The sequence below is a fragment of the Podarcis erhardii genome, assembly GCF_964252035.2.
Source record: "Podarcis erhardii genome assembly, chromosome: 4".
Classification (NCBI taxonomy): Eukaryota; Metazoa; Chordata; class Lepidosauria; order Squamata; family Lacertidae; genus Podarcis; species Podarcis erhardii.
Window position 1 is genome coordinate 17,599,645 of NC_138508.1, and position 13,835 is coordinate 17,613,479.

At 44.4% G+C, this 13,835-nt stretch overlaps 1 protein-coding gene across 1 annotated transcript in view; it reads left to right on the top strand.

The window, feature by feature from the left end:
- MTNR1B (melatonin receptor 1B) overlaps nt 1–8,437 on the top strand; it is a 40,044-nt gene extending 31,607 nt beyond the window's left edge. The window contains exon 2 of the mRNA XM_081860604.1: nt 4,912–8,437. Coding sequence (XP_081716730.1) covers nt 4,912–5,780 — 869 coding nt within the window. The 3' untranslated portion in view covers nt 5,781–8,437. The remainder of the gene's footprint in view (nt 1–4,911) is intronic.
- The last annotated feature ends 5,398 nt before the right edge of the window (nt 8,438–13,835 follow it).

A 13,835-nucleotide genomic window follows, 5' to 3' on the forward strand; every position in this document is an offset into this window, starting at 1 on the left:
AACTTCGTAATGGTAAGAGGTACAGTCTTCATCCTTGGATGTTGTGGCGATCACACAGGGTCCCCGGACGTTTAACAGTCTATTGATCCCTGTGCCACCACTGTGCTCGCTTCCCCGCTGCCACCAACCAGTTACTCTCTGGTAAAACACTGAGTCCAGACAGTTGTTAAAAGTGAACAAAAAAAAAAAGTTTATTTTACAAACATTAATAATTTCATGGTTTCTCAGATAATATTCCTGTCAGTATCTTAACTTTAGTTTCTTTACCGGCCTATACCTTCCTAATACCTTCTGACGGATTATCTCAACTGTTTGACTGACTCCTCTTAACAAATCCTCTCACTCTCTCACACCAGACTAGCCCAACCCACAGACTTCTCTTCTCTGTCTCTTCCATAGCTGTCAAGTGTCCCTTATTTGAAGGGACAGTCCCTTATTCCAGTGCCATGTCCCACTGCTGTCCCTTATTGATAGATGTCCCTTAAATTTCAAAGGAAGCAGCTCCTCTCCCTCCCTCCCTCCCGGCCAGGGAGGAGAGAGGCTCCAACTGTGTTGCTTGGCTGTGTTGCTCACCCAATAAGAAGTCTAAGAACGACTGGGGGGTGGAGCTTGCATGCCTTGTGTGTGGCTAGTTAATGCAAGCTGAGGGGGTTTTTGAATGCTGGATGCCATTTTGTTGCACGTGCTGCTGCAAACTTTGCAGTGCAAAGCCAGGCCGGGGAGCCATCTTAAGTTGATGGCTCCCCGGCATAGGCCTTGTGCATAGGCCTTGTGGTGCATGTGATTCAGATTCTATTCAGTTGAACCTCTGGTTACAAAGTTGGTTGGACAGTGTTCTCAAAGCTACCAGCATGAGTTTGACCAGACTGCAGGAGGACAGGAAGACTGGAGTGCCTGGAACAGGTGAGGCTGCAGGTCCCTTATTTTGGCTGCTGGTCCCTTATTTTCAAATCTGTAAGTTGACAGCTATGGTCTCTTCTAACTTCTCAACCACTCTAACTCCCTAAAAAAACCCCCTCTGTGCTTAAACCTTATACACAGTTAACTCTGCCCCTTGGGTTCCCACTGGTTAGTCATTTTACAATTAGTTAACCCTTTCCCTATGAACTCAGTATGATGTCACACACAGAGGAGGGCAAATGCCACATATGTTTATGAAGTATGGTGTGATTATCTACCAGGGATTGCACTCTGTGTTTAGCAGTGGGTTGGAGTTGATGACCTCTGAGGTGTTCTCCAACTCTATAAAAATTTCAGATGGATGGATGGATGGATAAGTGCATTAAAAAAATAAAAAGCAAGTTATTATTTATTTACTGAACAACAATTCTATACCTCTTGATTATAGTAAGATCTCCAAATGGTGTACAAGAAATATTAAAATCATCAGTAAAAACAACAACAGTTAAAACAATTTAAAACATTAATTAAAATTACTAGTAAAAGGGATGAAAACATGCTGATGTCTGTGTGTCTGGGTACACTTGCCTAAACAAAAATGTTTAAGCTGACACCCAAAAGAGTACTGGTATGTAACAAGGGCATCTGCCTGGTGTAAATAGGCAGGGAGTTCCAAAGTTTATGTGCCAACCACACCAAATGACCAATTTCCAACACGACTGCAGGCTGAGTATTATGAGGCACTTCTAATAAAGCCAGGCCCACAGATTAAAGGGGTTAAGTGGGTATATGGGGCAGGAACATTCTACCATATGTGGTGGATATGTAGGAAAATACAGGTATACACGCAGAACTGCAAAAAATGCTAAAGATCTCTTTCAATAAAAAACCAGAGGCCTACCTCCTGGGAATAACAGATTTGGATATTCCACAAAAGAGGAAGGGTATCTTTTTATATGCGACGGCGGCAGCAAGAGTTTTGATCGCAGCAAAATGGAAGAGTAATGAAATCCCCTCTATACAAGATTGGATCCAAAAGCTGACAGAATATGCCGAATTAGATGGTTTATCAGAAAGAATAAAGAATAAATCAAAACAGGAATTTGTTTCTAAATGGGAGGTTTTCAAAGAATATCTGAAAAATAAATATAGTAGTTTAAATTCTGTTGCAGCATTTGAGGAACTTCAGTAATAGTTGCAAGGTAGATATAAGAAATTAGATTTATTGAAAATAAGTTTAATTATGAAAAAAATGTGTATTGGCAATAAGTAATATGAATTTGAAATATGGAATAGATGGGAGGTTGGGTCTTTAGTGTTAAGACCAATAGATGTTTTATTGTTTGCTAAGAAAATTATGTGTCTATGGTTATTTTTGTAATTTGTGTGTAATTTGGTATTGGGGGGGGTGGGGGTGTTTCTTTCTTGTTGTATAAATAAAAAACTTTATTTTAAAAAAGTGGGTATATGGGGCAAAGCGGTGTATATTATTTTATTTTCATAAAAGCAGGCAAGCAAACAGAGATCCAGTTAAAGCTCCACATACCCATTACTGCCCAGTTATCAAAAACCTACTATTAAGAGCTTTCCTATTATAAATACAGTTAGAAAGCCACTGCAGATTTGACTTGGCCTTCATCCCACAAACTCTGCAGAAGAAATGTTGCGAGAAATGCGCTCCCTTTCCCTCCACCCCCCCCCCGCAAATATCAATTTTAATATCCTGCTGTTGGGAGGCAGGGAGAAAGGAATAGCTTTTTATATAGAGAGAGCAAAGTGATGAAAGGAACATCATTTAAAGATCGACAAAGAGCTTCCATTTCTTTGCCAGGAGGGGAGGAATGCGTTTCAAGGATCCCAGAGACTTCTAAGCATTTGAAAGCTTTTGTTTCTTTTCATTGGGTTCTTATTGCTTTGAGTTTTCAACATTGTTGTCAGCATTTCAGTAAGGTATAGAGGAGGTGCTTTCTTCCCAAATTGCTCTCTGGTGGCAGAACATCAGTGGTTGAAAGCAAGCAGCGCATCATCACTCAAAGGAAAATACATTCCTGCAGGTCAGTTCAATTTGTGCCGTTTATCAGAAGAGGCAAGTGATTCATTGTCACTATTCCAGAATATCTTTATTTGATACCTTTAAATCCTGTCTCTCTTTTCTCCATGGAACTCAAGCCAGTGGTCTACCCATCCAGGCGGCAACCAGACCAGACCTGCTTAGCTTCAGTAAACAGACTGCATCATGAACCATCAGTCCATAACAGGGGCTGTTGGTTATCATTCCTTTTATTTAGCTTGCAAAAGGAGTAACAAGAGTAGTTTCGTCCTCATAAGCAAACCCTGCAAAGGAGATCGGTGTTGCACCCATTTAAGGGACAGGAAACTTAAGAGACAAATGGCTTGGTTAAGGCCATAGGAACATAAAAACACAAGAACAGCCTATTGGATCAGGCCAGTGGGCTGTCCAGTCCAGCACCCTGTTCTCACGGTGGCCGACCACATGCCTGTGGGAAGCTTGCAAGCAGCAGCTGAGCACAAGAGCACTTCTCCTTCCTGAGGTTTCCTGAAACCCAGAAGCAATTACAGGCTTGACTACTGTAATTCGCTCTACGCGGGGCTGCCCTTAAAGCTGTCCCAGAAACTCCAGCGGGTGCAGAATGCTGCAGCGAGGCTCCTCACGGGATCTCTGCCATGGGAGTATATTCACCCAGTGCTTTTCCAGCTGCACTGGCTCCCGGTGGAGTACAGGGTCAGATTTAAGGTGCTGGTTTTGACCTTTAAAGCCCTTCACGGCCTAGGACCCTCGTACCTACGGGACTGCCTCTCCCGGTATGCCCCATGGAGGACCTTAAATAGCGACACCCTAGTGGTCCTGGACCCTAAGGAAGTCAGATTAGCCTCAACCAGAGCCAGGGCCTTTTCAACACAGGGCCCTGCAGGATCTGATTTCTTTCCGCAGGGCCTGTAAGACAGAGTTGTTCCACCTGGCCTTTGGCTTGGAATCAACTTGATTCCCCCCCCCCTTTCCTTTTTCCTTTCTCTTTCTGTGATGGAACTCCTATTTGGGGACTTCCCTGGCTTTTTTCTGGCTCCCGTAGGACCAGTCTGGATAGTTGGCCTTGGTGAAGATTTGACGTTTTCATCCCCAAAAAAGTTTTTCATTTGAGTTTCTACTGAAATGAGGCTGCATTTTAATGTTGTATTTTAATCTTGGTTTTAAGTTGTATTTTAATCAATTGTTTTTATACCTGAGCCCGGTCTTGGCTGGGGAGGGCGGGGTATAAATAAAAATTGTTGTTGTTGTTGTTGTTGTTGTTCCCATTGTGGGATGGAGGGCTTTATTTGCAATTCTGAGAAATGAATGAGCATGGTCATCCCATCTGCCAGCAACCTGATCAGTTAGCAGAGTCAAAGAAGATTATGAACTGACAGGCATACTGTTGTGAAATTTATACCAGGGGTAGCCAAGATGGTGGACCCCCCCAACTCCCATCAGCCAGCATAGCCAACGGTGATGGATGATGCATCCAACAACATCTGAAGTTGGATATCACTTTGGGAATCCTTGCCTTCTAACACATCATGGGCCAACAGGTGTCCTCCTCCTGAGTTTAAATCACAAATCATGAGAGCAAAGGTGAGGGGAGTTCAGTCATTTTGAAGGGCTGGAAGGGAGACTTACTGGCAGATCAATGGCAGATATCTTCCTGACTATTACTGAGAGGCAGCCACCAACTCCCCACCCCCCAATTTCACCCTCTGAAGACCACTATGTGAAGACATAGTGTTGTGTTTGGACTCTTCAGGTGGGCATAGGTTGGTAGAACACAATATTTAGTTTTTGGGGAGTGTCCGTATTTTAGAGTTGGATTCGCAGTCTTAACAGGCATGCATTTCTGGTATTCTGTTGCTTTTTATTACTTGTCACTTGAAGGTGTTTGTTAGTTTCCTGTGAGTTGGGATGTCCAATTAATTATTATTGTGTGTGTGTTTTCTCTTTCTCTCTCCTTCTCCTAGGTAATGCATTTGTGGTGAGCCTGGCCCTAGCAGACTTAGTGGTGGCCTTGTACCCTTTCCCTTTAGTGCTCTCGGCCATCTTCCACAATGGCTGGTCCTTGGGGGATATGCACTGTAAAGCAAGCGGCTTTGTGATGGGACTGAGCGTCATTGGCTCCATCTTCAACATCACCGCCATCGCAATCAACAGGTACTGCTACATATGCCACAGTTTTGCGTACGACAAAGTGTACAGTTGGTGGAACACCATGCTGTACGTCTGCTTGATTTGGGTGCTGACGGTTATCGCGACGGTGCCCAATTTTTTCGTCGGCTCTCTCAAGTACGACCCGCGCATCTATTCGTGCACCTTCACCCAGACGGCCAGCTCCTATTATACCATTGCTGTGGTCGTCATCCACTTCATCTTGCCCATCACCATCGTGAGCTTCTGCTACCTTCGAATCTGGATCCTGGTGATCCAAGTGCGGAGGAGGGTAAAGTCAGAAGTCAAGCTGAGGCTGAAGCCGAGTGACTTCAGGAACTTCGTCACCATGTTTGTTGTGTTTGTGATCTTTGCCTTCTGCTGGGCGCCGCTGAACTTCATTGGGCTGGCTGTGGCCATCAACCCTTCTGAAATAGCGCCCAGGGTCCCTGAGTGGTTGTTTGTGGTGAGTTACTTCATGGCCTACTTCAACAGTTGCCTTAACGCAATAATCTACGGACTTCTGAACCAAAACTTCCGGAAGGAATACAAACGGATCTTAATGTCATTGTGGGTGCCGAGGCTGCTTTTTCAGGACACATCCAAGGCAGGGACCGAAGTTCAGAAGAGCAAGCCGTCTCCTGCTTTAAATAACAATGACCAGTTCAAAACTGAGACCCTGTAGATAAGAGGACAGTGGATGCGAAAGGGCGCCATTTTGTGAATTCCAACAATGCTTTTCTTAAAGTTGTACATCTTGTTCCTGCTGACCCTGTCCTGTGTTCTCCCCCACCGAATGAGCGTGCTGTGGCGACTGGAATCTCGTCTTCTTGACAACGCACCTTCTGTTTACATGTTTCTATATTTGATAGCTAGGTATCAATATGAAGTTGGCTTTGGAATACAGAAGAAGAAGGTAAACAAACCAACAGGCTGAAGCCAGCTGTGGACTTGGATGTAGAGACAGCAGGTCTACCAGGGTCCTTCAACGTTTGTACAAAATATGGTTCTCAGCAAGCAGAATGCTTGCACAGCCTTGGCAGGATGTGGTGTGGATGGTGGCTTCTAACAATTTCCCCTTCTCTTAGGGAAAAGAAAATTACTGACTTCAGCTGAATGCTAGCCCTGTCTTACATATAATACAGAAGAGATATTGTCCCCAAGCTTTAGGGGACAGACAAAGAAAGGTAAATCCATTCATTTTAATGCAGATCAATGAAATCTGGACCTTCTGGAACTATGTGCAAACCAAAACTACAGCTATCATTTGAATTGACACTTCTCCAAATGGTGCTGTTTTCCAAGCAGAATACACATACAAAGAAAAGCATGTATGAGAGGAACATGCATATTAGTAAAAAAAAAAAAAATGTTCAAAAATATTAGGGGGAAATTATTGCTAAAATGTGTGCATTAGTACAAAAACAGGCACATAAATGAGTACAAATTTTCCATGTGGATTTATAATACAGTTCACAACATGATGCAGAAATGGGGCAAACCAGACTTGGCATGGGGGTGGTGGTGAGAAACTGATGCTTGCATATTTGTCTGTTCCAACTCTGAGCTGACATGGCTGACCTATATGCACATGGTGAACAATCGTCCAGTTTTGGCATTGCAGGAGCTTGTCCCACTGCTGTCATGAGATGGCATCTTGTTCTACTTGGGCATGATGGCTGCATGAGCTGCAGGCTGATACAACAATCCTCTTGCCCAACCTTCATCGCCTGCCACCAGGACAAGGCTGTAAATGGAATGGTGGCTCTGTTGCTCTGTGCCCCATTCTGCCCTCCGCAATTTGCAGCTGGGGTTTGGGTTGCCCCCTTAGACTGCAAACTTGTCTCATCCCCCAAAGAATCCTGGGAGCTGTAGTTTAACCCTCGCAGAGCTAGCATTCCCAGCACTTGTGACAAACTGCAGTATCTAGAATTCTTTGGGCTTCAGAAGTATTTGACATGGACTGAATCACGCTCATTGTTCATTCCTGGTGAATGTTCCCTTTTATGAGCAATACTTTGTTTTTCAACTGTAGAAAAACTGTATGTTCTTTGCCTTTTCCGGGCCACTTTACTGCCTAACATTGATTCAGTTCCTTCTCGCAGCCACCCATCGTAAAGACACTGTAAATGCAAGGGGCAATTAAATCTGATACGGCAAAGAAGAAAAAGCTATTTTAATTTTGACAGTGGTTATATGTTTTTAGTGCGACTTTGAAACTCAGGAAGGATATACCGAAACTGTGTGGAGACCTCTGTATACTTGCATATTTAAGAAATTATCAGTTCCGTTTCGAAGATTTACAGAATTAATACCAGCATTTGAATATATATATATTTATACATGTCAGGGAAAGAAAAGAAAGCTGAAGTTTAATGTTCATAATGCAAAAAGTGGGGGAACAGGGGGAGATGATGACAGTTTAGAGATCTACTGCTTTCAGAACAGAGAGGTGTGTTCTCTCAAGCATTTTATTTTCTCTTAAATAATGGGTTTCCGTGAAGGGATTGTATTTATTGCCAACAGAAGATACACATGTGATGTGCATTTTGTTCGGCGTGTGCAACTGGCAATAACTCTATAGCCTACAAAAGTCCTTATAGTCCCAAAAGACATGGCATGGTTTCTGCCCATGGCGCAGAAGCCACACAGGAGCATGGGAGGACATTTATGTGCCATGGGCAGACAAATGTATTCCGCCCAGCAGCCAGGAGTAGGAATGGGGGAGGGATTTGATTTTGGGCTGCTTTTCGCAGTGGACCAACCCAGTTTGAGCTCGCTAGCACACAAAAACGCTGATGCCAACCGTATTAAGCACATCTCCAGATTTTGCAATATAGTTTCGGTCTGGGAAAAGTGTGTATGAAAACATACATGGTATCTTAAGGATAAATGCATCGAAAGCGGCATATTTTATGTGAAATGTGGGTACAAAATGCAGGCAGCCTAAATGGGGACTTTGTGTCCATTCTGACAAAAAGAAGTCCACGCAAAATGGGACAAGGCAGAGCTATGAGGTGAGTGCCAGTGAGAATGAAACAAGATGGATTTGGCAGTTTAGCTCAGCCCTAACTTAGAGATGGGACGCAGGTGGTGCTGTGGGTTAAACCACAGAGCCTAGGACTTGCTGATCAGAAGGTCGGCAGTTCGAATCCCCGCAACAGGGTGAGCTCCCGTTGCTCGGTCCCTGCTCCTGCCAACCTAGCAGTTCAAAAGCACGTCAAAGTGCAAGTAGATAAATAGGTACCGCTCCGGCGGGAAGGTAAACGGCATTTCCGTGCGCTACTCTGGTTCGCCAGAAGCGGCTTAGTCATGCTGGCCACATGACCCAGAAGCTGTACGCCGGCTCCCTCGGCCAATAAAGCGAGATGAGCGCCGCAACCCCAGAGTTGGCCACGACTGGACCTAATGGTCAGGGGTCCCTTTACCTTTAACTTAGAGATGGGCAGATTCTGTCGAACTCCTTTGGGACACCTCCCCTCATGCTATATGAGGCATAGGGAATGTGTGTGTCAGGCTCGAGGGAATCTCTCCTCCCCCGGTAGCATCGAGGATCAAAGAAGAAACAAGAGAGTTCATATTTGTGGTTTTTATTCAGCAATTGTGGAGCGAGGCAAGCGGCCCAGTCTTAACACCATGGCGACGTTGCTCACTCTGAGCCTCTTCCTTCCCCAGCAACAGCCCGTGGCTGTACGGGAGGCTTAAGGAGTCAAAAGTCATTGAGCCCTTTGCTGTTGAATTCTGAGTGAGCGACAAGTACGGGCTGAGGGTGGGGCTTCTCTGCTCTCCAACTCCCCCTCCTTCCCCTAAGATCTCATAACTTGGCAGCTCTGTGTTTTGTTGTAATACAATCGTGAAGGAGCGTCTCCACCCTCATTGTTCACCCTGGATGCTGAGGTCCAGCACCGAGGAGGGCCTTCTGGCGGTTCCCTCACTGTGAGAAGTGAGGTTACAGGGAACCAGGCAGAGGGCCTTCTCGGTAGTGGTACCCACCACGTGGAACGCCCTCCCATCAGATGTCAAGGAAATAAACTACCTGACTTTTAGAAGACATCTGAAGGCAGCCCTGCTTAGGGAAGCTTTTAATGTTTGATGTTTCATTCTTATTGGTGATCTGTTGGGAACCACCCAGATGGGTGGGTTATTAAAATAATAATACTAATACTAATACTAATACTAATACTAATAATAATAATAATAATAATAATAATAATAATAATAATTACTGTTCTCCCTCTTCTCTGGAAACTACTGGGGAAAGGGGAGCCAGTCCCCCCCCCTCCTCCAAGGGAAGCAGAGGGGAAGGAGGGGCCGGTTCAGTCCAGTCCCTAACACTGGTTTCGCTCTGTAAATTTTGATCCGGTCTATGCTCAACCAGAAGCTTTTGATGGACTTTGATGATCTAGCTATATTGAAATCCTACTGTTGTGTCACAGTCTAGTATGACCAAGAGATAGAACCCAAAGTGGCGCTATGTAGATGAAGAGCAGGGCTTGATTCTCAGTGGCTGAGTCTTCTCCTCCCCCCCTACTCAATTGTCCTGTTGTCATCCGCACCACACCAGTCATAATGACAGACAATTTTCTAGTCAAACATAACAAACAAGATGTCATGGATGCTTTTGTTCAGATTCCTGCATTTCAGGGGGTTGGACTAGATGACCCCCAGGAACCCTTCCGACTCTACAATTCTATGATTCTATGAATGTGGCTTTGCTACCTCTCTCCCCTCCCATTGGTTGAGGACATGTCTGAATTCAAACAGGGTTAACTTTTGTCTGTGTGCTTCTATTTATTTACTTTCAATTGGTGCACGAGGTGAAGAGTTTTAAAGAGACTTTTCTCTGTGCAGAAATAAAAGATATTGTAAATATGTTGTGAATCTTGTATATTGCATTTTTCTGCAGGACTTTCTCTTGGAGCTGGGGGAAAATCCTGTTTCCTAATCTGTTGGGAATTGTTGTTTTCACTGGCTGGTACTATGAATGCTATCATACTAAATACAGAGGTTGCCTCGAGGTTTATCAAGCATGCGAGGAATTGATGTCAAATTGTATAATGCGGCATTGGCTTTTTCTCCCCAGCTCCTTTGCTGTGCTATTAGCTACATCTGGGGCAATGGAGGACGAGGGATGGATAAATCCTGCCATTATGACCTGAAGTCTATTTTATTGTGAATATTTTGTAATTGCAATGGGCTTGAAATAACCTCCAGTGCTATTTTTAATTACATTGTAAAGGAAATCACTAATATGCTGTAAGAGCGAAATGGTTTTCTTCTTGCTTAGTAACAAGTTGACCTGAGCTTGTAAAACACAACGAGGGCATGGAATATTTATGTCTCCATTATGTGCTCACCGGCAAATGATCCTGCAGTTTCTTCACCCGGCAAAAGTCCTGGACCCAAATTTCAGGAGTTACGATGAGGTTTCAGCAGTTGTACAAAACCACTTCTAAGTGTGAATCCGCCAAGCTCCTGCACTTACTGAGTCGTGATGACGTGACTGAAATCTCACTGATGCCTGGAATGCTTCCACAAGGAGTTCATTTCAGGGCACAGAACATTTTAAATGATATCATGAGTAGATATGTTCGTGCTGTGCCAAATATTTCTTTGCGTTCTCCCCCACCCTAACATTTGCTGTTAATTCATGAGAAAAGAAATTGCATTCAAAAATTATCCAGCAGGAGGGAACATTTGGGTAACATTCTCATGAACAGGGGGCAGGGTTTTCATCGCACTTTACCTTACTTTCAAGATGGCCAGTTTTTTGTTGCTTTTTTGAAAAAATGAGTATCAGTTCTTTTCATTTTATGAATCATCTTTATGGAAGTCTGCATTTACACTTCCTATAAACCTTGTGATGTCCTGGAAGTCTGGTAAGCCAGGGAAGCTGTCTTCACTCTCCTGATAGCTGTCCATTGTTGTATAGAAGTCATATGTAATGGTTCTAAGGGGGTTGCTCGTGCGTAAGTTGCTGCCACTCCTGGCTAGGTTGCCTGGTTGAACCCTTTCTGTCCGGACAGCCACCCATCCGTGGCTGTCTCAATCGCTGGCAGAATCCGTCAGTGGGCGTTTCTTAAACTTCTTCCAGCAAGGAAGTTCTTTGATGCCAAGTCTCCTCCTACTCTCCCTGCGCGGAAGTCTTCTGCGCAGGGAGGGTGTGGGCAGCGGAGGACCCGTACTCTCCCCACTGGTTTCCGGTGAAGAGTCCTGGAGCCTTCTCTCCGATTCCCCCATCTGCCCCCCTTCATCCCTGGTGTTACGCTGATTTCCTTCCCCAGCAGATGGGCTGCCTCTCTCCCTACTGGGACCCTCTCCGGCATCCCTCTGGAGCCTTCCCTCCGCCTCTGGCTCCGATGGCAGTTCCCTGACATCATAGGATGCTACCTTCTACTGAGTCAGACCACACTACCCTCAGCCACCACACTATGATAAGGTTAACTCAGCCCCATACCCACTGAAATTATGAACTCTCCTGCAAAGGAGGTAGAAAAACAGAACCTTCACTCATGGGGAAAGAAAGTAGCTGAGAGGCACCTCACCATAATAAACAGAGGTACACTGGAAGTTCTGGCTAATAAAGACATTGTTTTAGCTAACAGAGCTGGGAAACTTTGCAGAAAGTTTCAGAAGGTCCTAGGTTTGATTCTTGCCATCCCCCATTAAAAGAAGGCTCAGGAAGGAGGTGACAGGAAAGAACCTTAGGAAGACAGGAAGCTGCCCATATTGAGTCATGCCATTGGTCCATCCAGCTCCATATTGTCTACAGCAAGGCCTACACTGGTCTACACTGACTGGCAGTAGACCTCAGATCAGTAACACTCCTCCTTTAAACTCTGGAGAACTGCTGTCAGACAACGCTGGTCTAGAAGGGTCAATGATCTGAATCAGTATAAAACACCTTCATGTGTTCTCATTGTGGTGGAGTAACTGAAGCTTGTAACTCAAGGTGGCATACATAAGGTTTTAAGAAAGTCTTATTCAGGCAGAGAGGAGACCCAGATCTGCTTAGTGTCAGCAAGGTTGCTCTATCACATTCCCTCAGACCGTATCACAGATTTGTTTTCTCCAACCCCTAGCTTAGCCTTCTTTCTATGCATCATGTTCTAGCAGCCCACTATGAGAACAAAATACTGGACTACGTAGGACCTTTAGTCTGATCCAGCAGCAACAAGAATTATTCTGGAACGCATTAATACTTTCTGTAAAGAATGCGTTTTATTTGACCCGTTGTGGGTGATGAGTCATTCACCATCTGATATGTTGTCAAAGCATGCTTTCCAAGAAGGAGGAAGAAGAAGAGTGGGGAAGGAGAAGAAGAAAAGCAAGAGTTCCCTTTGTCCCACACTAGGGGTAGCCAACATGACATCCCCTGAATGCTGCTGGACCATAACTCCTGTCATCCTTGACCATTGGGCATGCTGGCTAGAGTTGAGAAGAGTTGAAGTTCAACAGCATCTGGAGGGCAGCATTGTATTGGCTATCCTGCCCTTCTTCAGCAATGAGCAACCTTTCCTCACTTTTGCATACATATTTGCTGCATTGTACGATTTGGACCAACCTTCTACAACCTGAGCTTTCTAGATATTTTGGACTACTACAGCTCCACCAGTCCAAGCCAACATGATGAATGGCAATGGGAGGTGGGAGTTGTGGTCCAACACATCTGAAGAACACCAGGGTAGGGAAGGCTGGACTGGCCAAACACCTTCATTAGATCACCCCATATATATTATTCTGCCACATTATCATCTGTACAATAATACGAAGGAGAATTTGCCATGTTGCTGTACACCCTAAGTCTTAACGTTCCACTTTCGGGGAGTGGTTGCCAGATCTTTCTGTGTCAATGTCTGTGTTGGGAAACCCCAGCATGTTCCACAGCATCTTAGGACATCTTCCAGGATGTCCTATCACTTTGTGGAAGTGTTGTGGTCTCAGCATGAACACCCTGCTTTGAGGTGGATAGTCAAACCTTTAAAATGTGATTTCCACCAGAGACAGACCAGAATTAGCCATGTAAAAGCTTTTCTTCATGGTGAGAGAATGGAAGAAGAAACAAACGTTGAGCTAATTTGTTGGTGAGTACAGTGGTACCTCGGGTTAAGAACTTAATTCGTTCCGGAGGTCTGTTCTTAACCTGAAACTGTTCCTAACCTGAGGTACCACTTTAGCTAATGGGGACTCCTGCTGCCACCGCACCATTTCTGTTCTCATCCTGGAGCAAAGTTCTTAACCCAAGGTACTATTTCTGGGTTAGCAGAGTCTGTAACCTGAAGCGTCTGTAACCTGAAGCGTCTGTAACCCAAGGTACCACTGTACAGTGTTTCTCATGGTATGTTTTTACAAAGAAACTTAAAAAAATACGAGTTCTCATCTGGCAGGCCTGTTCCTAACCCAATAATTCCATCTACCATCTACTCTAGTCTAGAGATGGGAAGGCCTAGAAAAAATCTGGAAAAATTAAAAAATATATATCAGGTTTCCCCTGCATTTCATACACACTGCATTTCATGCACTTTGTAAAACTACTCCACACTGAACTTTTTTTCAGTTTTCCAAAATTTCTCTTTTTTTCTGGGTAAGAACGGGGGGGGGGGGGTCTCATGGCTTCAAAATTTCCATAAATTTTACATCTCTACCCTAGTCTCAGACTCACTAACTGTTTTAACTGAGGCATTAAAACTGTTCCCTCCACACTATTTCCCTCCTTCTCTCTTACTTGGACATTCTGTAG